This window comes from Nipponia nippon, unplaced genomic scaffold (genome assembly GCF_047370975.1).
Source record: "Nipponia nippon isolate SJK-2023a ecotype South Korea unplaced genomic scaffold, ASM4737097v1 scaffold_9, whole genome shotgun sequence".
Taxonomy (NCBI): Eukaryota; Metazoa; Chordata; class Aves; order Pelecaniformes; family Threskiornithidae; genus Nipponia; species Nipponia nippon.
In genome coordinates this window covers 26970480-26995628 of record NW_028262413.1, presented here as the reverse complement: position 1 = coordinate 26995628, position 25149 = coordinate 26970480, and the positions used below count along the sequence as shown (strand labels likewise).

The window sequence follows — 25149 nt, the reverse complement described above, 5'->3', positions numbered from 1 at the left end:
ATTCATCCCCTGGCATCAGCTGAATTCATCAGCTCTGGCATCAGTCAGTGTGCCCTTGTATTCCCCTCTAAATGACATGATGGAAATGTAAATAATTAGGTAAAAATACAGACAGGTAAGATAGCATGAGAGCATGGGGCAACAGGGACCCAGCAAAAGGTGAAAAAAATCTGGACCTGTGCAGCCCTAGGTGGGAAAGCAAAGGTGCCATCATAGCTTGGCAGACAAGAACACAGAGGAGAGGAAAAGCAGGCCACAGGTACTGCAGCTTCAACCGAATAACTGTCAGATTTCTTTCTCTGTGTGTCCTTCAGTTTGTCTATGACTGTGAACATCCAAGGCAGGACTGTGTTCTGCTGTTTTGTACAGTGGGTTCCTGTGCTTGGCTGAGGCCTCAAGGTGCTGCACATCACTTACTGGTCTAGAGCCAGCTGCCAGGTCATACACCCTGGCTACCATTCTGCTGTGTGCCATGGAAAAACCTTCTGTTGAGGGCACATTGTACTTCTTGCTCTCATTCTGCACAGGGTTTGGACAGTCTGCGCTCAGCATTATTTGCTGAGAGGAGATTCCCAGCTGAGCACTTCTTACTCATCTCTGCTCCCAGCTTTTGCTGTGTGTGTAGGGGAGAACAGGCACCTGGGATGCTCAGCACCCAGAGAATGAGGAGTAGTCTCCACAGTGTAACTCGCTCAGGATAAGTTTAAAGGTTAAAACATGGGGCAGCCATTTGGGGAATACAACAATGGTGTCTGCAGACTCCCCGTGTGTTCAGACAGTTGCTCTCTCCTGCACCAGATTTGTCTGCCTGGGCCTGGCTTGGCGTGAAGGAAGCAGGTATGGGTACGGTCTAGCATGTGCTGGTCCATGAGCGGGTGCCATTTCTTGCATGTCCTGGTAATTCCTTCTCTTCTTCTCTCCCCTGCACAGTACAAACAAGTGGAGCAGTATATGTCCTTCCACAAGCTCCCTGCAGACATGCGGCAGCGCATCCATGATTACTATGAGCACCGCTACCAGGGGAAGATGTTTGATGAGGAGAGCATCCTGGGAGAGCTGAGCGAACCCCTCCGAGAGGTAAGGGGGGGGCAGTGAATGGGCAATGCATGTTCCTGTCATCTTCGGCAGCTGTGGAGCTCCCGGTGTGCACTCCCCCTGTCTCAGTGCTTTGCAGAGGACACCATCAGTTGATGGGAGTGGTGGGAGGCCAGCTTTCCCATTAGCACTGGTTCTGTGTGTGCTCTAATGTCATGCCCAGCAGAGACAGCACATCCATGTGTCTGAGCAGCTATAAGGGCACCATTTTGCTTGCGGCTGCACCTGTTCCAGTGTTGTACCCAACTTTCTGGGAGAGCAAGGCCAAGAAGAACATGGTCCACAGCTTTGCTACATCTGTGTCAGAGACAGTTTCATTCAGAGGGGGTGGCTGTCCTACCCATTGGTGTATGTCTGGTATTCCCTTGCCTTGGTCACAGCAGAAGTCACTGCTGTGGAGAGAAGAAACCCAGGTGTTTGGCATTTGCAGGACTCCTGCCTGAGTCTGTTAACTGCTGCAGCACAAGTGATGTCTGACATAAAGGCAATGGGGGCTGCAATATGCAGGCCCTGCCACCCACTCATCATATGAATAGGTACATCTTGGCACCTTCTGAGGCCATGGCAATGTCTGGCAATGTCCTCTCCATTCCCACAGAACCCCTTCAGGAGAGCACTCTAGAAAGTGCTTTTCTATTACCTCACCCTTCTGCGAGACCCCTTCCCTCCCCATGCTTACATACACCGCTGCCTGGAATGGCATCTCAGGAATCTCCCACCTTGTGCTCCTTAATATTAAGCTGTATCTCGTGTATTTATATAAACCTCTGTGTGGTGTGCTGGCCTCATCTGTCCCCCATCCATCAGCTGTACCAGCATATAGAGTCAAAGGAAAGGAGTCTCCTCGCAGGACCCACACTTGAAAGGAGTCTCTACAGAAAACCCCCTCCCCTAGCTGAAGCCTAGCAATGCAGGTTTTCCTAGTATATGCCTCTAATATGTTACCCACAAGCACCAGAAGCGGCCTTCCTCCTGTCTTTCCCCCAAGTCACATACCTCCATAGGAGAGAGAAGAGCTGAGGATCTACCAGCCGTATATTAAAACTAGTTCTGCCAAAGTCTAAAAGGGCAACCCTGAAAGGAACCCCAGTGAGAAGGAGACAGATGTTTCCCCAGCTCTCTTTCTTCCTGCTCCAGTCGTCCTGATCCTCCTTCCCTGCTTGGCTGGGGAGCATTGTGCTGAGGTGATTTACTCAATATCACTTTCTGCCACTTTCTGAGTCTGAGCTGACATGGCACAGAGCAGCTCCTGTGCAGTGGAAAGTGCTGTCATACCCTCCGAGTGACACCAAGCCACAGGAGGAGGCACAGTCCCTGCCTGCTATATGACAGCTGAACAGCTGAACTGGGTTTTCTTTGTCTGAGGTTGATGATCCAGCCCATGCCTCAGTGACTGGTGGACACCTCTCCGTCCCCTCTCTTGACACTGTCCCTAGCTGCCCAGGATAATTCTTTCTCTGAGAGCCTTGGCACATTTGTGCTGCTTAATGTCTCATTGACAAGGAAGGGCAACAGAGAACGTAGGGCTGCAAAGGTGAGTTATAATGTTTTTCCAGAGAGAAGCCCTGGGCTTTTGCATACAGCATTTCACCAGCGGTATGCACCTGTCACAGTCCAAAGTTTCCTGCAGAAAGAGGTATACTGTGTGTATTTGGGAGGTTGAGGGGTATCGTCCCTGCTCAAAGAGAAAGCATATGAATAAAAGCAGTGAAGCATGGTGTCAAGCTGTCAGCTTCAGCTCGCACTACTACATGCTCTGAGCATCCAGAGGCCGTTCCAGCCTGCACTGGGGGAGCCAGACTAAGGGAACAGCATTTTTTTTTTCCTCTACTTTCTAATGTACAGGTCAAGTGGGGGATCTTCATAGGTTATTAGATGTTGACTAAATATATGTGTGTGTCTTTTCTGCTCCCTGTCCCATCTTTTCTCCCCCTTCCCTCTCTCTCTTCCTCTCTCTCTCTTTTGCATCACATCATGGTCAGGAAATCATAAACTTCAACTGCCGGAAGCTTGTTGCCTCCATGCCTCTCTTTGCCAACGCAGATCCCAACTTTGTGACATCCATGTTGACCAAGTTGCGGTTCGAGGTGTTTCAGCCAGGGGATTACATCATCCGGGAGGGCACCATTGGCAAGAAGATGTACTTCATCCAGCATGGGGTAGTGAGCGTCCTCACCAAAGGCAACAAGGAGACCAAGCTGGCAGATGGCTCCTACTTTGGAGGTGCGTGTTAGTGAGTCACCCTTACATAGCGATACCCACTGCGTCCAGGACAAGGTAAGTCCTGGATGCACAGGGATGGCAGCATGTGGAACTGATACCTCAGGCACCTCCTCCTCCACTCTCTGTCTCTGTTCATCTCACCTGTCTTGCAGCTTCCCATATCGTAAATTGTGCAATGGGAGATGACTGGGACTCATGGGCAGTGAAGCAGTCTAGATAATAAATAAAAACAAAACAGAGAAGGGAAACTTAGTTCTTGTAGGTTCATTTCTTTTTGCCCCAAACAAACTGACAGATCTGTGAAGCTGAGAACCTAAAGGAAAAAAATGGAGCATTCTCAATTCTCCCAGCACATTTGTAGTGTTGCCTAGTCCTACTATCTGGCATCTATCATACGAGGTACTGTATAAACACGGAGGAAAAAACATAGTCCGTCATCTCACCAGCCTGTGGCTCAGCAAAATGTCGTGAAGGTCAGCAAGCAAGCATAATGTATCAGCAGCAGAGCTCTGGAACAGTGAAACTAGCATGGGGTCAGAAAAGACTGTAAGAGAAGATTTAGGATATTGCTCTTATGAGTAGCACAGAGACACCCCTCCTATCAGAGCTCTGTAGAGATCTCACTGACAGCCCAAGACAGACAGTTGTCTGGTAGATGGATGTTTCAGTACAAGCACTGAATGCACCACCATTAATGACCTACTGAGAGGGGGCAGAATGAAACGTGCCTTTTCTTCTCTTCTGTAAGGCCTTTTCTCTGTTAAAAATTCCCTATCATGCTTTTCCTACACTCTTCTTAGACTCTTAGCTCCTGTGAAACAACCTATCTGCACCTACCTAGAGTACAAGGATTTTGCATGTCCCTAGCAAGTTGGGTCAGTTTGCTGGGCTTTGGAGTTACAGCGTTGGAGTCAGGATACCCTGACTCTGACAGATTTGATTAAAATTGCCCATGTGTTTTAGATACCATACACACAATTCACATTCAAGGCCGGCACAGTCTCATAAGATCATTTCCTTAGGAAAGCAGACTAATAACGCAGTTACAACCTTGTAGTGCTGCTATATCAGTGCTTTGAGATAGACCCAGAATGAATCCTGAGAGTGGTGATGGTGGATTGACACCCAACATACAGCAAAGAGAAGAGTGCTGCCAGTTTTTAGGTCGCACCGTCTGTCTTTAAGTGTCTGTCTTAGCTGCCCATACTCTGTGTGTTATCAGTGGAAAAGCAGGACTCAGGAGCTCTCCGCTGAGTGTTCAGGGTGTGTCTGTGCCCAAGTCAGGCATTTATGGTAGAGTCAAGGGCATTCTGTTCTGTAACCAGCTGAGCATCCTCCTAGGAGTAGCTGACTGCAGTGTAAATACACCAAGAGTTAGTAGGTGCCACTAACTTGTCTTTCCCTGACAATCTGTAAGCTTGTGGCACATCTAGAAAAAACTTTGAAAACTTTGAAAGACAAATGTTCCGGGTGTGGGGATCAAAATTACTACCAGGCACCAAGGCCCCAGGTCAGCACAGAGCCTTTACTACAAATCTGGAGAGAGAATTAGCTTCAATGAGAGCATGGCTTGACCTTCTGCTCCCAGTGCCCATGAGGACCTGGAGAAAGACAGCTTCTCTGCTCTGAATGCACAAATGATATCTTTGATAATCCACCATAACAAAACTTGACTGGCTAATTAGATCAGCAGACTCTCTGAGATGCAATTGTGTGTAGCAGCTGCCACAACTGAGCCCCCCTGGTATTTTTAAATGTTTCTGCATATGCAGAATATTACCACTGTTCATGTTTTCAGTGGGAGTGCAGGTAAAGTCCAGCTAGCGAGGAGACTGGGTAGCAGGCAGGACTGCTTGGGAGCAACAGTGCCAGGTCTTGTATTGCAGTGGTGATGGTGTCTATCCCCGTGTTCTCAGGCTGGGTCTTTCATTCCAGAAATTTGCCTGCTGACCCGTGGCCGGCGCACAGCCAGCGTGCGAGCTGATACCTACTGCCGGCTCTACTCCCTCTCAGTGGACAACTTTAACGAGGTGCTGGAAGAGTATCCCATGATGCGGCGAGCTTTTGAAACTGTGGCTCTTGACAGGCTGGACAGAATTGGTAAGTAGAAGGTGGAAAGGTCTCCTTCCCAGTACCTGTTGACCTGGCACCCCATCTCCAGGCTTAGTCCTTAGTTTCTTTGCTGGAGTTGTGAACTGAAGGAGATCCCAGCCTGTCTCTCCTTGCCTGACTTGAGCTCCTACAAGGAGCCCCATTCACTATCAGTTAAATCCACATCCTTCTCTCTCTTCTGCTCTCACACATACACATTTCTGCCAGCTCCTGCTTCCATTCGTTTCCCTTTCCAAGAGTTCTTTTTGAAGAACCGAGATCTGCAATCTGAGGCCATCAGGGCCATGCTGGTGAATTCACTAGATTTTGAATTTTTGCTCAGAATGTGTAAATATCCACAGCCTCCCAGATTCAAGAGAAAACAGACCAGGCTGTGAGCCCAAAGTCCTGCAAGCACACCCCAGTATTTCAGGGAAATGTTCCGTGGCAGAAACCATTGCTCAGCATGGGGACTTGAGTGTTTGTTAGAGTGTGACCTGGTTTTGCGGGGATGCTGGCTAGGGTATGACTGTATGGGTTATTGGTATTAATTTTTTTTAAGATAAAAACTAACAAACACCCACGTTGATGAGGAATAATATTTTTCTCTTGATGCGTAATGAAATGCAGACTGTAATGCTCCTTTTTGGGACAGGTTTTCTTCTGGTCATAGTTGACAAGCAACTAGAGAAGCAGGAAGTGCTGTAGGGAAGGGAAAGCTTTGGGTGCTTTCTGATCCTAAAGAGACTCTTGTGCAAAGCCATCAGCAAAACACAGCCACAAAGCACCTGCCCAGCTGTCCATTAGAATCCAGCTGTAAATATATTCAGTAGAAATAGGCACCTGATTGAAAAAGACATGGAACAATTGATAAAAATCTAACCTCCCACAGCCCGAATTAAACACAATTATCCAAAGAGTTGAATTGTTATAGCATATAGTGACCCATCCCAGCATGCTCTCCTGTCCTGTGGGAAACATCACCTGTGCTGCAAACATCCTTGTCTAACTAGAGAAGACCAGGATAACATTCCTTGGTCACAGCCAGAGACGTTTAAGACAGAGAGATTAAGTGACTTATGCAAGGTCATGCAAGAAGTCTTTGCAGAGCTGAGGACTGAGCATTTCAGAGTCCCAGTCTAACTTCTTTAGCTTCTTATTATACATCTCTTAAAACTGCATGCATTTTCATTGCTTTTCAGAATCATAAAGGTCAGTGCAGGTCTGAATAAAATGCAGAAGGCGAGGAGGATAATGGGGTGAGGGAGGCAGGGAATAAGCTGGCATCTCAGCAAGGGGTGCAGTGCCTCTGGGGCTTTTCATGCCAGGAACATTATATTCTGTGCATCTCATTACCTGCTGCAAATCAGAAAGTGTGACCCCTAAGGAAAAGGTTATGAGCTAAATATGTAGAGTTTGGCAAAGCCCATGCTAATGAGGCCCTAGTGTAAGTGGCAATAGTCCCATCACTTGGGTTATTTAAATTAGACTGAACAAACTGCTAAGAAAATGTAATGTCAGGCAAAACCAGAGATGGACGAGATGATTGACATTATCTCAAATTCTTTGGCTTTAGATCGTCAGTGCTGCTCAGCTTCCTAGCCTGATGCTCTCTGTGACTGTGTATACAGGTGGCAGGGCGTCCTGTGCTCCTTGTCTTTTGCTCTGTGTGGCACTGCACACGTAACTAAAATTCATGGAAAATTCTGAACCAGCATAAAGAACCTCAGATGCTTTTTCCCCTAGGAGAAATTCCCTTCCACACAGAGCTGCAAAATGTCAACATAAGGTCAGAAGGTGACACGGAGCAGCTGGAGTAACAGGCCCTTTGGTGCAGAGCTCTGGCATTGTCCTCCCCTCCTTTTTTCCATTCTGCTGACCTGAGACAACATCAGTCCCTATGCCATATAAAAGGCAGAGACCTTCAGAGTCATTCATTGAAAATCCTAGTGCTACCCTTGTTTCCCTGGCAATCAGACTTGAGAGCTGCCTCTTCTCTCAACTTTACATCCTCTACTATTGCAAAATAGCATCTTCATAGCACCTTCCAACCCTGTTGTGCCCAACAGTCTTTGGCTGGAATTTCCCAAAAGAGTGTAAGGGAGTTATGCACTCCCTACTGAAATTAGCAGATCCCATGGAAATCCCTGTCTTTATAATTAAGGCATTTCTTCACCTTCCCCTGAAGTGTGCACCATCCAGAAAGAGCAGCACAGTAGCTGTATAACAGCATGTGACTTCTTCAGAAAGTCAAGATTACTGCATTCTGCTGAGAATCTCTCTGAAAGTAGAGGGATTATTCTAGAGGACTGAAGTTAAGGAACAGCAGTTCATGAAAGCCAGGTATGAACAGAAGCAGGACCATATTTTTGGTTCCTGTTACATTCAGCTCAGGATCTGTACACAAGATGGAAGCAAATGGGAGCCTCTTTCCAAGTCAGCGGTGCCTTCACTAACTCACTTTTACCCAGATGACAACATGTCCTTTAGAAGCCCATGCCTTATTGAGTACATGAAATGATTCAGAGGGCTCTATCACGAAGACATGGTATAGATGGACTTGGCAGTGATAGGTTAACGGTTGGACTTGATTATCTTAAGGGTCTTTTCCAACCTTGACGATTCTATGATTCTATGATCACTGTTCTGGTACCAGGATAAGATCCATCCAGTATTTGCCCTGTGCAGTGAGGAATCAAGAGAGCAGGGAGAAAAATCTCAGTCCATCCAGTCACAGTGACTGGAGAGATGTTTACAGGATTACCTGCTATATGGAGGATTTGGAAAGCATGGTCTAAGCTTGTCTAGGTAGCAGGGAGACAGGATGAGAACATAAGACCTCATCCCTTGAAGCAACAGGAGCAGTACTGGTTGACTGGAGGTGCAATGAGGCATTCGCTTTGCAGAGCAAATGCAGTTTGAAATCCTGTGGCTAGGCAGAGGGGAAGGAGAGGGGCAGATGCACCGTGATCTGTGTGCCCCCATCACTTGCTGCTGGTAGATGGGCACTGCAGCAGCATGATGGGCACAGCCCCCCAGGGAGCTGTCAGCTACATTGATCGCTTGGCAAAGAGTATGTTGATGTATCCTTCTGACCTCTGTTGTTAATGGGAATTGATATTGGCATTCTGCCTGTGCCATGCATGGCTGTGGAAGAAGTTTCCCAGGTGTTTTGCACTTGCAGAGCTCTTTAAAGACTGGAAGGGATTAGTTTCCGTGAATTGACTAAGGCTGGGATTCTACAAAGGTATTTGTCCCTGCTCAACTCTGCTCTCTGAGTAACTTCAGGCTCTAAAGAACTCCTCAACTTGCAGAATATCATACACATAACTCCCCACAGGCTCAGGGCCTGAAGACTGAGACTCAAGGAAATCAGGCTGATCACTGATTAATGATCATTTTGTCACTGATTAAATCTTCCTCTTTTTCTTGTTCTTGACCAAGTTGTAAAATTCTTTGTAGTAGTTGTGTGTTGAAATGATTTGTTCATTTCTCCAGTGAGTAATTCTTTGTCTGACAAGCATTCGTGAATTGTCCCAGTTTGTGATGTGTCAGTTAGTTACCTAAGTCGCATCATTCTCTTCCTGACTGGCTTTGAAACTGCCTTTCAGTGACCATTGAAGCTTCAAATTAGATTTTCACAAGTATTTGCACTTGTAAAACACAACCACTCAAATGTTCATTGAAAGTAAACACAATACAACTCATAAATATTGTTGAATCAAAATTCATTGATGTGTTCAAAAAAAATTTGGGGGCAATTATTTTCCATTGGTCGTTGTGCTGTAATAAATACCATAAATATCTGTCATAAGGTTGCTTACTATCCGTATCAAGGTACTGGTGAGAGCTGAAGGCATACTTAAAGCCAGAAGAAGTTATTTTTTCATTTTCATCAGGAATTTTTCACCACATAGTTTGAAATGCATACACTTTGAATGTCAGTTGCATGTGTTTTGATACAAGGATCCCAGTTAACCCAGGATTAAAAATGCCTTGCATTTCCTCCAGGCATTGCAGATGCTAAAAAAACAAAGAAAAGCTAAGACAACACAATACCAGTCTCTAAATATAATTATCTAATATTATTGCGGTACAAGAGTGTCTGTTCAAGATATTGCAGTCGTAGAAGTTTTAAAAGCTTTATTATATAAACAAGCCACAAAAATAGCTGTTCCCAAACCTTTTGACTGGGCACCCTATTTGTCAGCTCGTGACCATGCTTCTGCAATTGAAATCCTGTTGGGTTTGCAACCCCACTTGTCTAGGTCATGACTAATACTCTGGGATCTGCTGCCTCAGACGAAGGTCTGGCCTGCGTTAGGCTAGGTGAGCTATGAATGAGAAGATCTGGGCTCTGTGCCAAGCTCTGCCACAGATTCCCTGTTTGTCCTTGTCATGCCTTTGCTCTGTGCCTCAGTTCCTCATCTCTTCTACAGGGAAAATAATGCTAACAAAGGTGGAGCTCAGTCTCTGAATGCTTCCTAGCTGCCTGCTCCCTTGTGGCAGGTGCCATGCAAGATCATATGAATAAATGAAATGGACTGAAATGAAACAATATGTACTCAGCATAAATTTTACACTGTATCCGCGTTATAGTCCCAAATTTGTTTCCTGTACACAGGTGAGTAACCCCCAAAGAGCTGCACATGTGAGATGAGCTTTAAACTGAAAGAGGGTAGATTTAGATTAGATATAAGGAAGAAATTCTTCACTATGAGGGTGGTGAGGCACCAGAACAGGTTGCCCACAGAAGTTGTGGATGCCCCCTCCCTGGAAGTGTTCAAGGCCAGACTGGATGGGGCTTTTGAGCAACCTGGTCTAGTGGAAGGTGTCCCTGCCCATAGCAGGGAGGTTGGAACCAGAAGATCTTTAAGGTCCCTTCCAACCCCAACCATTCTGTGATTCTATGATTTGGTCATAAGGGGAGAGAGAGAGAGAGATGCTTCTTATTTGAGGCTGCTGATACAGGCACAGGTGATGTAAGGATAAAAGTTCCTGTGATCTAGTTATACAATGCTAGAGTGTGTGTGCTCTGGGAGAAAGCTTTATTTCAAAATCACATGGAATTCTGCCCAGCCCTTTAGGGAGGTGGAATGTTATTCTCCAAGTATTGAGCAGGCGAGGGTATCAGTGGCTGACAAAAGATAACACAGGTTCTCCTGTGTTGTGTTCTCTCTCATCACCTGAATAACCCATGACCATAACTGTTTATGAGGAATCAAGGTTCAAATACCACTATGTGTATTCCTCTGACTTGAAGTCCTCTCCCATCATTTCCAACATTATGATGTGGAGATCTGAATCTGACTTTTATAGTGAGCAGAGAGAAAAAGGCATTTAGAGTGTGATTCATCTTCTAAGGTGGCTATCTAAAATGGCTTAGGCAAATCACACCCTGGAAATGCTACCTAGCACAGATATGCAGGGTAGGAGCTCGAACTTAAGCAGGAATTGAATATTTGAATTTCTTCTTATTTGAAAATGAAGGCCCAGACTCAGAGTATTCTCTGTTTAGCCTAAGAAAAGATATCAGCGACTCACCAACCATGAGTGAATGCAAATTACTTCAGCTTAATTAAGGTGAACTGGCAACCCTGTTCACTTGAATATGAAGTGCCATTTCTCATGCAACTCTAGAAGGAAAATAAAGCCTAAGACAACCCAATAGAAGGGATAGTGAGGGGTGGTGGTGAGATCTCAGGAGACCTGTCTTTGATTTTGCAAATGACCTTGATCACATCAGTTTATCCCAACCCATGTCTACTGTGCAGGGTGCAGGTTGTCTGGGAAGTTTGGTCTTCTAGGCTGGAGTCAGTAGTACCACTGATGGATAGTTGGCTAGCTGGGAGACATTAAGCAGACACGAGAGAGTTGGGGGAGTTATAGGAGATACAATATATTTGTGCCCCATTTCCATAGGTCCCCCAAGTTACCGGATTCCTTTTATATTTAGAGACCCATGTCCACAGCTCTTTTCTATCTGTGTCAAAGTAAAACACCAGATAACATTTTACCATTCCAACACCTTTTAAGATAATTTTCAACCCCCTGTTTAATTAGATGAAGTAGGAACTGCTTAACAACCACACCTCTAGACTCAGGGGACTTTTCCTGCCTTGAAGGCAGTCCAGTAGCTATCTGCAACCAGACCACACTGCAAAGCACACAACTGACAGAAAAACAGTGCCGGAATGTCCCGAGTCTTCCAGAATCTGTCCCTGTCACAGCTGTCAGCTCCAGCAGGGCACTGAGAATTTAGTGCAGGAGCTTTGGCTCCAGACGCAAGCACTTCTGCCACTTGAGGAGAAGGCAGCTCTTTGGCTTCGGTCTCCAGCGATAAGTAACAGCCAGGATACCATGCTTCAGGCAGCACAAGGCATCACAGACACTCCAGAATTATACAATTCTTAGACCCGTTCATGGATATTCAAAAACAGTTTGCTCTAGATAGCTCTATATGCACAATTTTTTTTCTGCAAAGCTCTGTGTGATGGGCATATCTGTAAAGACTGGGAGGGAAGAGCTTCATTTATTTTAAGTTTTGCTTGCCTGTCGTGAGATTCATCAGATAACGTTATTCACAGTGTATCATTTGACCTACAGCAGTTTGGCCCAGCTAAAGGTTGTGTTCTGTCTGTTAAAAGAGATGCCATGTGTTTTGGAAGATATCTATTCGGTTTATGGGAGAGGAGAAGCAATCACTGGTAGGCCTGAGCTGTACACGGAGGGAAGACCTCCACTTGGAAAGATAGAGAATTTTAAATTTTTGAACTCATTATTGTTTGTTAAGATGGTAATAAGAAAACAGATTCAGCTAACCTCCCCAGTACAATGGGCTCTACACTGATAAAATTTATTTCCCTTTCAATATGGCATTTGGCTTTCATGCAATAAAACCCCCGTGTACAGGTTAACTCCACATAGGCTTGCAGAGGACAGAGCAGGGGAGAAGGAGATATTGTTGTACTTTAAATGTACCACCAGAGTTCAAAGAATACATCTTTAGCAAGAGAGAAATGAAATGGCAGTATGCACCTAGGCGCTGCCTTGCACGTATTGTGGCATAAGAGCACACATATGGCAACTTCTGCAGAGCAGTTCATCAAGAACTGCACATCCAATTTGTAACGTATTTACAGGAAAAGTTAATCTTTCAGGAAAGTTAATCTGAATTTGTTTCTAAAGCAGATTTGTTAAGTGCACTGAACTCCTCTGTAGATACTCTTAGAGTTGATCCAGCTGGCTTTGCTTTGTTTCCAAGAACTACTTCAATTCTGAGCAGAAACCTTTACATGACAGTTAATACAGTTCAGTGTGGGTTAACTTACATTTAAGAGAAAGTCTGGCTTGAACAGGAAAAGAGCACATACACTGGGAGTTAAGAATGATTTTGAAATCTCTGTTCCAGCTAATTTCTCTGTATACGCAGAATCTTAAGACAGTGGCAAGAGCTGGTGCAGCGAGACCTTCTGACCAATATAGTCCCAGTGCAGAAGAGTTCCCCCAGGGCATAAAAGCAGCTGTGGCAAACTGCCAGTTACTGAGTATGCCTATGGTTTCTTTGCCTGCAGTTGCCAATTGCTGTATTGTTCCTCTGGGGATGATGGCAGCAAGCGGAATTACCACAGGAGACCAACTCAGGATACGAGTAACCCATAGGCAAGGGAGGGCAAAGACCACCTTCAAAGCTGCAATGTGCTGTGAGCCCTTTGCTGCAACCAGTGATCCAAGCAGAGTGTTTAGTACTCAGTTGTATGAATAATAAGAAGCGAAGACCTGAAAGAAGTAACCGTGTGGCAGGGGGCAGCCACTTTGACAGCAGGCCAAGACATAAGCCAGCCTAATAAAGTGAGATTATTTCAAATACATGCAAATTCAGAAAGCAATTTAGTGATCTGAATTCTTAAACTGCAGCCAGTGGGCTTAGACAGAACTGAAGAGAGAAATGAACAGAAAGTCACAGCTAATTTCCCCTGTGTCTGTGCAGAATTTTAACAACAGAAGGCTAATTTTGATTATTTGATAGAAGAATTATTGTTGAGTGCTGGCTCCTTTTATGAAATCACATGAGCCTTTCTCCCTGTTCTTTTGTGTGCTATCTACAGTTGAGGAAAATCTGACTTTGCAATTCTTTATTAAAGAAGCAACCTCTATTTGCTTAGTTTCCATAATTTTACATACCCCACTCCACTTCAAAGCACCAGTAGCTTTGCTATGAACATCTTCTAGGCTCTAAATATCTTCCTTTTTTTTCCTCTGTATTTAGCCTATTGTTGCAGTGAAGAAAATAGGGAGGTTTTAGAACCCAGAGCTCTCCAGTGATGATACTTATTTTTGTCTGTCTATGGGAAAAAATCATATTATGTTAGGAGCTGTACAAAGAGAACAAAAAAGTCACTTGTGCCATGGAGATCTTTTAGTCTTAAAAGTCCTTCACCTGACTGTAGCTCCATTAGTTGAACTGTCCCGCAGTCCTGTTGAGGGGCACATCCAGCCCAAGTGGCTGCTTGGGAGCCACCCAGTCCTCACGTCATCAGGTTGTCACACACCACTTGCCATGCAGAAACCCAAGGCAGCTTCTCTCTCCTCTGTAGAAAGGTAAGGGGCCTTGAGCTACCTCAGAGTAAGCAAGGGTGGGGAGTTGGTGCATGAGGTGGTTGCAGATGGCTCCTATGCCAGCTCTGTGGCATCTCAGTAAATTTGTATAGTGCTTTTGGGTTTAGAAGAAATGCTTGGGTGGATTGTTTAACTTAGTACCTTAGATTCTGCTCAGCACTTTAATTTATGTGGGATAAACAACATAGAATGAGAAACTCTGTAACATACCACCTCCGTGCTTCTGTGATTAGATTGAAGGGGAAACAGGAGTCCCTTTTCCTTTCTCCTAATGAAGCTTCTCACCAGCTTAGCAAGAACACAGGACTCTATTGGAGTTCACTGAGTGTAGCTGTGAGCTGCAGAACATCATTTCAATTAGGGTTACACAGAGCCAAACTAATCAGCCTTTCAGTCCTCTGATATTGCTGTCTTTTCTCCTCTGCTTTTGAGGCAGGTGCTGTGACAATAAATCCAGAGCAGGAAAAATGAATTTGAAACTAAAGCAATTTCATAAATAAGATGATGAGGAGAAATAATTTCAGAACCACCAGCCCAAAGAAACTTGCTCCTACTGCCTCATTCCACTGTTGGCTTATGTTTCATGCAGGACCTTAGTCAGACCTGCCAGGAAAATGTCTTTGTCCCACCAGGACTTTGCTGTGTGCCTCTTCTCATCTGGTGCTGGTTGGAAGGAGGATTTTCTCCAGAACCAACTAGTAAGACTTACATTGGTGTGTGGAAACATGATGTAAATGATGCAATTAATTAGAATCGTGGAACCAATTAATTTTTCAGTTTGCTAACCAATTACAGTTCTGAAAAATGATTTTGAAAAATTCCTCTCCCCTTCAATAACTGAAATAGCATTTTCAGTCATTTTTTAAAATGTTCTGGAGCAGAAATTTGAGACTTTCTTGGCAAAATAGAAAAGAAAAATTTCATCTAATGAAACAGTTAATAGATTCAAGCTGGACTCAGGAAAACAGTAAAGTGTAATGTAATTTCAAAGGAAAACTGAAATGTTCTGTTTTAAAAACTTAAAAAAATAATCATTCCAAGGTTTTTGCTGGTATTATTTTATCAATTTGACAGAAATTTAAGGAGCTTTGATCAAACCATTTCCAGTAAATAGTACTCATGTTTGGAAAATGTTAGCATATTCGCTATTTAGTGCTCTGCCAAGGAAACCAGAGTCTGCTGTTCAGCTCTTTCTGTGTTGTCAAGAGCTCCGGTTATGAAAACATCGGTCCCCTCAATTCATCTGTGCAGCTCTGATTAACATCGCTATGGGTTCTCATTTGAATTGAGGGCAGCACTGGAAATTGCAGGCTATTCAAGCACAGACAAGCAAATCAGAAGCCAAAGAGAGGTGACATGGAATTAAAAGAGTGAGATGAGGTGTAATGATGGAAACACAGAGCAGTTGCTGGTATTGAGCTTTTCAGAAAGCTGCACTAGCAACATCTGCTGTTTCTCCTTCTTCTGCCCCTAGCCATTCTTCCTCACCCTGGTTTTGCTACAGTCTGTTATCAAGAAAGCAAATGTGGTAAGGCGGCTTTTTTGCCTGTCTGCTCTGAACTCAGCATGCCATCTCCCATCCACATCCTGACCTTGCAGTTGTGTGAGATAGCTACAGATTCCCCATGCTGGGATTTGTACCTTCAACTCCAGAAAGAGAATGATTACAAACCTGCAATCTGAGTCCTTTTACTCAAGTGTGCTGGACAGATTCTCTCTTACCTGTCAATTTTATTTAGATAGGTTGTTCCTTCTCTGCAGACTTGGAGCAGTTAGTATGTTCTGTTTCTGTTTAAGCAGCTCTTTGTGATCTAATTTGTTTGTGAGTGCGTATATGATTCTAGTAGATACCACGTGGATATTACTGTGTGTGTGTGTGCAGCATGACCCTCTGCGTCATTGACCCGCTTAGTGCATGAGGGGAAGGCTGTGGATGTTTTCTACTTGGACTTTAGTAAGGCCTTTGCCCCAGTCTCCCACAGCATTCTCCTGGAGAAGCTGGCTGCACACTGCTTGGATGGGTGCACTCTACGCTGGGTTAAAAACTGGCTGGACGGCCGAGCCCAGAGAGTGGTGGTGAATGGAGCCAAATCCAGTTGGCGGCCGGTCACGAGCGGTGTTCCCCAGGGATCAGTACTGGGGCCAGTCCTGTTCAATATCTTCATTGATGATCTGGACGAGGGGATCGAGTGCACCCTCAGTAAGTTTGCAGATGACACCAAGTTGGGTGGAAGTGTCGATCTGCTGGAGGGTAGGAAGGCCCTACAGAGGGACCTGGACAGGCTGGACTGATGGGCCGGGGCCAACTGCGTGAGGTTCAACAAGGCTAAGTGCCAGGTCCTGCACTTGGGTCACAACAACCCCATGCAATGCTACAGGCTGGGGGAGGAGTGGCTGGAGAGCTGCCTGGCAGAAAAGGACCTGGGGGTGTTTGTTGACAGCTGCCTGAACATGAGCCAGCAGTGTGCCCAGGTGGCCAAGAGGGCCAATGGCATCCTGGCTTGTATCAGGAATAGTGTGGCCAGCAGGACCAGGGAGGTGATAGTGCCCCTGTACTCAGCACTGGTGAGGCCGCACCTCGAGTACTGTGTTCAGTTTTGGGCCCCTCACTACAAGAAGGACATCGAGGTGCTGGAGCGTGTCCAGAGAAGGGCAACAAAGCTCATGAAGGGTCTAGAGCACAAGTCTTATGAGGAGCGGCTGAGGGAGCTGGGGTTGTTTAGCCTGGAGAAGAGGAGGCTGAGGGGAGACCCTATTGCTCTCTACAACTACCTGAAAGGAGGTTGTAGCGAGGTGGGGGTCGGTCTCTTCTCCCTAGTAACGAGTGATAGGACAAGAGGAAACGGCCTCAAGTTGCACCAGGGCAGGTTTAGGTTAGATATTAGGAAAAACTTCTTCACTGAAAGGGTGATCAAGCATTGGAACAGGTTGCCCAGGGAAGTGGTTGAGTCTCCATCCCTGGAGGTATTTAAAGAACGGATATCTATCCGTGCTTGAAGACATGGTATAGATGGACTTGGCAGTCATTCATAGGTTAATGGTTGGACTCGATGATCTTAAGGGTCTTTTCCAACCTTGACAATTCTATGATTCTATGATTCTATGATTCACTCCCTTTCACTGTATGTTCACTGCAAAAATGCTCTTAGGTTTAAAGGTGACATTCATGCTCCCTCTGGTGTGCCTGGCTACATGAACAGCAGGTAGAACCAGGATCTGTCAGTTTAGGGTATATCCAGTGCTGTCTATTCCAGTCTGGTATACAATGAAACAGACATTACATGCATATCCTACACACGCATTTCTAGTGCAGGCAAGCTCTCCAGCCCCTGTAATGACATTAGCAGCTCAGAACACTGTTTACCTGCAGGACTGTGTCCTTCCAGGGCTGATGTTTCTCCAAGGTGAGAAAAGAAAGGCCAGTCCATACGCCTTACTGCTTTTTTTTGGAGGGAGTGATTAGCAGTAGGTAAAACACAAAAGCATTAAGCATCCTATAGCACTACCCACAACAGACACATCCCAAACGCACCAGTTGCAGATCCAGAGTTAAAACTCTGTCAGCATTTTAGTGGTTTGGTTTTATGGTGCAGTTCAGCCCGCTGTCGATTGCAAGCTTTACCCACTCTGAACAATTGCGTAGCACTATTGCATAGCACTCAGTTGCTAGAGCCACACCTTGTCCTTTATAAAGAGATAAACGCTTGATTTTAAAAAGTACAGTGAGGGAAAAACCCTTAGTGTGTTCTTCCAGTGCTTGACTACTATTACAGTTAGATTGTTCCTTTTTTTCCTGGGCTTGTCTAAAATCACAATATCTCATGGGTCTTTCTGGAACTGAAGGGAATGGTTCTTAGCAGCTTCCTTCATCTGTGAAATTCCATATAAATCAGTATCAAGTCACCTCTTCTCTGAGAGAAGCTGAATACGTTGTACTTATTCACTGATGTTTGTCAAGCCTGATTCTTGTGGATATTTTTTCTGTACCTTTTCATGTTTGCAGCTAGACACTAGAACTAAAACATCATAATGTATGCTTTCCTAGCATTTTATGTGTTAGTGACTCGTATCTCTCTTACACTTTATAATTTCCTTCTTATTTGTGCAACAATTGTTTCACCTTCTTCTGGTGGTAGATTTGGAACTCAACTGGGTACATTCAAGACTCTACCATTTCACAGTTTCTATTTAGGACACCAGGATACCAGCTGCCCTCTTCAGAGTGTCATTAGAGTTCTTTGCTGGCAGATGTTTGATTTGACATTTGGCTGGAGTAAGAGGCGTGTCCTTAAACTCTGACTCTTTTATCTGTTACAGATATAAAAGATACACCATAGAGTAAAAAAATCCCACTGATGTGGATGTCATCTATGCACAGAGATGTACTCATATCTGTACACAAAGATCTGAGATCTGACCGGCATAGAACGGAAAGGAAATTCCTCTGGAATATCACTGGGAACTACTACCCAACATAGCAATCCACTCTTAACCATTCCTTCTTGGAAACTATCAGCTGACCAGTTTAAACTAGAATGCTGTATGGGACAAATTAAATATCATATTCTGGTCTTAGTTGGAAATATCAACAGTTGACTTATCTTGAAAGTTGTGATTTCTTGAAAGCGTGGAGACAAGTTAAATGGACAAGCCCTTGTTTGCAGGAAACTTAGTTGACATGAGCTGTGCTGCCAGCCTTTAATTCTTAAAGCATGACATGATTTGGGGGTTAAAATACAGAAAAAGAGGCCCTTGCACATCCAGGCCTCCATTCCATACCTGCTGCTATCTCATGCTCTGTAAATCCACAGCAACTGGCGAGATGCAGTCTGTTTGCCCTGGCCCTGTATAGGAACTAGAAGTGATCAGACAGGAACCAGCAGAAATGACATTTGAATCAGAGCAGAGGTTTGCTAACGGGTGTGGGGCCTGAGGATACATTTGGTTTAGGAGGAGGGTTAATACAGCTTGTGATCTGATCCAAACTGGCTGGTGCCTTATCTAGAGGTGACCCTTCTACACTCACCCCCTGAGCTTCAGCTACAAAATGAGCTGCGTACAGACATGCAACCAGGGGGCCAGGTATGCACATGCACGCACACAGACACACACACACACAACTTACTAGGCTGAACCGTTCAAATCCAAACAGCTTCAGTAAACAAAAGTGAAAAGGAAGCCCATAGGCAGGTGCTGTCATCAATTCAAACTGGCATATGTTGTTAGGATAGAGGACCCTTGAAAAGGGAAGAAGAGGGATCTAATCCACACTAATTTTCTAAGAAAATCATTCAAATCAGCATATACCAGCTTCTTATAAATCAATGCTGGCACAGTTACCGATTTGCATGCTGTTCTGAGAAGCTGTTATGCAGAGTACCTGTCCACATCAGAAATCCTCTCCTTTCAGAAGGCATTTGTGCTCTGGTGAAAGGGCATCACTGGCAGCATCTCATTCCCCTGCACTGAATGGTTCTGTCCTTCAGTCCAGGAGAGTGCATCCCTTCAGTGCCAGGTGCACTCTCAGGCCAGACAAACTCATTATTCCACATTTTCCAGCCCATTGAAAGGGCAAAATGCTGAGCTAATATTTTGCTATGGTCTAGGAAGTCCAGCTGGAACATGACGTTTGCTAGCCTGCAGTTTCCTTAAAGCTGGGGCTAGAAGGGCACGGCCAAGTAAGATGGTAGCTGCAGCGTGTCTGAGGTCTCTTGCTTGGGCCAACTGAGCTTTTCCAGCACGTAAAGTCCTTCTGTCTCTTATTCATAGAGAAATTTCCTTTCAACTAAAAACACGTATTTGACTCCAGAGTGAACAAGTTGCATGAGACAGATGAGGAAAAGGTGTAGCTGAAGGAGGGTAGCTGAAGACTCAGGAGACTTCACCGGACTTACATTTTTGAGGTTTTGCTTTGCAAACACAGAAAAATTACAGCCTTTGGATCTATTTTCTTCTTCTAATGGAAGTTCAGATTATGAGGTGCAAAATGGGAATCTTCCAGATTCATAAGCTTTGCTACCAGTCTGCCACACTTATCAAAAGTGGCTTTACTGTCTAAGAATATGTGTCCTGTCAGGCACATTTTTATGGGATCTTGAGGTTTGTTGATCACACCACAAAAGCAGAAGATGTGATGTTTGTCATCTTGTTGCTGGAGCACAGAGACTGTACACAGATCCCATAATGACAGTAGAGAGGAGACAGTGCCAACAATTCAAGGAAGGTCTGGTAGGAAGCTTTGAGGAAGCCTCCCGTGCTTTGACATACCAGAATGACTCTTTCTCTCTTTATTTTCTCTACAGGCAAGAAAAATTCCATTCTGCTGCATAAAGTCCAGCATGACCTCAATTCGGGTGTTTTCAACTACCAAGAGAATGAGATCATCCAGCAGATTGTGCAGCACGACAGAGAGATGGCACACTGTGCTCACAATGTCCAGGCTGCCGCCGCCGCTGCTGCTGCTGCTGCGTCCACGCCCACCCCTGTCATCTGGACTCCACTGATCCAGGCACCCCTGCAAGCTGCAGCAGCCACCACTTCTGTTGCTATAGCTCTGACCCACCACCCACGCCTCCCAACAGCCATCTTCCGTCCTCCGGTGTCCGTCTTGGGTTCCTTGGGACAGCAATCCAACCAGACTCCAAGACAGCTGAAAAGGCTTCAGTCTCTAATCCCATCGACTGGGCCTTCTGCCGTTGGCTCTCCCTCCAGTACTCCATCCCAGCTGCATACACCAGGAGCAGAAACCCCTTCATCCTCTTCCTTCCACATCCAGCAGCTCGCAGGATTCTCAGCTGCTGCCGGCTTAGGCCAGTTCCAGGTGGGATCCCCTCCAAGTGGCTCAAGCCAGCCGGGTTTGAGCGGTGCATCCTCAGTGGGACTGAGCCAGTTCCAACGCGCACCTTCTGGATCACCCTTAGGTACAGCTCAGCCCATGCAGCAGCAACAGCAGCAGCAGCAGCCAGCCCTTTCCAGCAGTGGATTTGGGCACTTCCAACAAGCCACAACTAGCTCCCCATCCACATCACTCACCCAGCTTTCGTCAAACTCACCCCCCAGTCTTCTCAACCAGTTCCAGCCCACCACAAGATCACTGCAGGGGGGACAGTTACAGCAGCTCTCGGGCAGTGGGACTTTGGGGGGAATGAATCAGTTCCAGCCCCCTCCTTCTTCCAACTCTCCATCCTCCAGCCTAAGCCAGCTGGCGCAGGCCTCTGGTGGGCCGTCCTCAGGCCTGTGCCAAACACATCCAAGTGCATTAGGATCTTTAACTGGAACAATAGCCCAGCTCCACCAAGAACGGCCACCTTTTGCCTCCATGTCTCCACTACAACAGTCTGGTGTCGCCTCTCCCTGTTATACCCCTTCTGGCCTTAGTCCTCCTAGTCAGAGCCCAGTTGCAACAAGAACTTTTCAGTGTGGCCCTTCTGGGGCCTCAGGCTCTCACGGATCTCTGCTCCTGCCTCAGACCGCCAGCCCACCTCCACAGATCCTGCAGTCCAAGAGCACACCGCCTGTGCCACCGGGACGTCTGAGCCAGGACATCAAGTTGATTTCTGCTTCCCAGCCATCTTTGCCCCAAGAGCTGGCTCAGACACTGAGCCAAAGTTCTCCTCATTCCTCTAGAGAATCTGTTTCCAGCTTCTCTCCTTTTCCTGGTGGAGGGACTGGACTTCTTGGGAAGCCTTGTAGCTCAATTCCTGGGCGTGTGACTTTACCACGTCAGATGTCCTCAGGTTCTTTACCACATCCGCTGGTGTTTGGGGCCAGCGCTGCAGGCGCCGCTTCTCTGACTGCTGGTGGGCGGAAAGAGTCCATAGTGCTCAAAGGGGATCTGGAACCTGTCAGATCCAAACTGCCCTCCAATTTGTGAGGACTCCTTCTGAGAGCTGGTTATGTCAGCCGTGCAATTAAGTTCCTGATTAGACTTTCATGAATAATTTTTTCTCCCCCCCCCCCCCCCCGCCTTTTTTCTCCATTTCTTTTGTTTAGGTTTAACTGTGATTAGAAACAAACAAAAAACACATGAAAAACAACAAAAAAAGAAGATAACCAGGTATTCTTAGAGCTATAGATTTTTGGTCACTTGATTTTATAGAGTATTTTAATACATGGAACAAAAGGATATGAGCAAATTTAATCCAACGAGGTAACGCACAGACAAGGCATGTGCCTGAGCTGGAACATATGAATGATCAGCCATAGAAGCCACCAAAAAAGGTTTTCCTGTTGAGACAAAGATCCGAGGTTGACGTGGGCCATAAAAGGGACCATCAGGTCAGGCCTGTAGCTGGTGTTTTTAGAACAGCGCTGGTTGGCCTCAGCTTTGCATCGCTTCGCACCAGCTGTGAACCTGGCCCGCAGCACCTATTTATGGGGGGACTTGGATGGCTCACTGTGTGCATCAGAAAGTTTCACTTCCTCCCAGGTTTTCTCCTGTGATCAGCATGTTGCAGAGGAAGCAAGAAGAGGGGCGAGTTTCAATAGTGCAGTCCCCTCTAGGGATTTCAGAAGGGCTGAGTTTTTGTTTGGACTCCATCTGAAGATGAAGGTGACCAGGAGATGGACAGGCCTGACTTTAGATGCTTGTCTCTTTCTTATTCCACTGATGCTCTAGTGGGAACAAGAAACAATCCCTTGTAAGTCACAGGGAGGGCAGTGAATATCCCTTCTGTATTTTTGTAGGCGTCATGGATGTGGGTTGTGGGGGAAGTCCCATCTCTCTGCCAGCATGCCAGGCAGCTGGCCTCAGCCAGCAGAAGAACCCAAGCTTCAACCTCTCCATGGTTTGGAAAGCACATGTGCTGCCTTCCAGGCTGGGGCGTGCAAAGCAAGGGGAGGGATGAAGAAAGAGGCAGCACTTTAACCTTCCCTCTCTCATTTTAATGTCTCAGTGTCCATGGGCTGACTGCTTTGAAGAAAACTGGGTAGAATAAGATTGAAAAGTGGGGTGCAGTCACGCCAGCCCTCTTCCTCCTTAGCCCAGGGAAGTTTGAGCTTTGAGGCACTGAGGGTAATACTGGTGCCCAGCCAAGAATCCTCCAGATTTGCAACTATGCTTATACCGTTAAACCAGATTAGATCAGAAATTTGGCCAGCCATGGTCCATGCTTCTCCTCTGATGGGGGAATTGAAATAGTTTGCTTGATTTCACCAGCAATAACAGCCTGAACCTGATTGGCTTTGGTCTCGCCCTGCAGTTGCAGCATCACTGGACACATCTGGGGCCTGGCAGGCACCTTGAGCTGGATTTTTTGGGCTCCCCTGATATAAGGCAGTCAAAGTGGGATGAAGACAGTAAGGGGCCCTTGGGTGCACACGGCACTGAGAAGCTACAGCCTTTACCTCTAGAGCAAATGTCTCCTTCTCTTTTGCTTTAATCCTTTCTTTCTCTTTTGTTGTTCCTTAGGCCAAGAGGTGTCTCCAGCCACCTCACTGTAAAGAGTCAGGGTGCTCAATTTTTCTAACACATGTTAGAAACACATGTCCAGCCTCCCTCTGTTTCCAGCTATCATGAGGTCCTTTCAGCCCTCAGAGGGAAAGCAGGACTTCACGCAGCAGTGCCAAAAAACTTACTATTATCACAGTAACAATACAGGTCCATATAACTCCCTCTCTTACCTCCTCCCAACCCAACTCTCTCCCAAAACACTGGCTGACAGTTGTTTTTTATACCGAATTGTTTGCAAAACTCTTGACATGTGCCTGTATCTTGAATGTTGCTGCAAGCATTCCTGGGCACTCCTGCTTCAATGTGCTTTGGTGGCTCAGAATTCAGATGTAATCAGCTTTGGTCTTCCTTAAAGGGTCAGGGGAACTCTAGAAATGTTTTTTCTACTAGCTACATACAACTATATATGTGTGAGTGTGTGTGGTGGGAGGGCTGCGTGTGTGTGTGTGTGTGTGTGTATAGATTTTATATATATATCTATATATACACACATGCTTTTATATATATAGTATATAGTTATACACATATGTAGTCTATGCACAAGTGTAAGCACGCACACACACACACATATATTTATATATATATATATATATATCTCCTAGTTTTAAAATACATGTCAATTTTGACCCTCCTGTAGGACTGATTGGCAGGTGACAATTATAATATATAGATCCTGCTTTTCCAAATATGTACAGGTTCACCTTGAAACAATCAGTTGATGGAATTGAAGCAGACTCACAGACCCTCTTATATTTTCAAAGGTATGAGGCAGTTCCTGGAAGGAAGACTCACAATACCCTTTTAAGTTTTGTCTTTGTTTTAGCAATCTTTTTTCCCTGTATGCTAGAGGGCCCCTAGAATGAGAATCTCAAGAAGCTGGGAGCTAAGCTGTTTGGGTCTGGGGTATCTCATATAAGCAGGTGGGAAAGGTCTTCAGCCCAGCAATGCCAAGCCCTCGTGGATGACTGTCCTGTGACTGCTGCATTGGTACTTGAATCTCAACAACCCCTGTGGACACTCAGACAAACGGAGGTGCACAGAAACACCCTGAGGGCTGTCTCTGGTAGACGTGTGTTCCATCCACCAGTCTGGTGAACATCCTTCTTCGGTTGGGTTCCTTTGCTTTGTTTTTCACGGGGATATTGTTTGATTTTCCAGTTCTTAGCAGTGCAGTAGCCAATATTGAGTTATTCCGACTGGACCCCAGTCAACACTAGGCTTGTCTCAGTAGGTGGAACTATATTAATTATTATTGTTATTTTTTGTTTTATTTTGGGGGGAAGGGAGGGAAGAGTTCTAGGGGTGGGGTTTGCAATATAAAATACACAATAAAAACCTTAGTAAATAAAAACATGAAAAACCCATCCCTCTGACTTGCTGTCTGCTTTAAGCATTGAACTTCAGGCAACATGACATGGGGTTTAAAGAAGAAAAAAACCTTGGGTGGCATTTTAGTCCTCTCTTTCCTGTTCAACAGAGAAGATGCAGGAGTTTGTCTCCCTTCCCGTCTGTATTTTCCTGATGTCTTTAGAGCTTCAGTAGTGTGTTTATTTGCTGCCACCTCACACATTCTTGTAGGAAGTGTGTATTAAGCCATTGACAGTAAAAGTTTAAAACTTTTGCCTACACTTGAATTTTTAACAGTACAAAGGAGAAATCTGGTAGATTTG

At 45.5% G+C, this 25149-nt stretch overlaps 1 protein-coding gene across 2 annotated transcripts in view; it reads left to right on the top strand.

Moving 5' to 3' along the window:
* Positions 1-21965, top strand: part of HCN4 (hyperpolarization activated cyclic nucleotide gated potassium channel 4) — a 107973-nt gene extending 86008 nt beyond the window's left edge. For both annotated transcript variants that reach the window (XM_087743887.1, XM_009469638.2), the window contains 4 exons: positions 931-1077; positions 3078-3318; positions 5254-5418; positions 20331-21965. In XM_087743887.1, the coding sequence (XP_087600013.1) occupies positions 931-1077; positions 3078-3318; positions 5254-5418; positions 20331-21901 (2124 nt within the window). In that variant the 3' untranslated portion in view covers positions 21902-21965. The remainder of the gene's footprint in view (positions 1-930; positions 1078-3077; positions 3319-5253; positions 5419-20330) is intronic.
* Positions 21966-25149: the final 3184 nt, after the last annotated feature.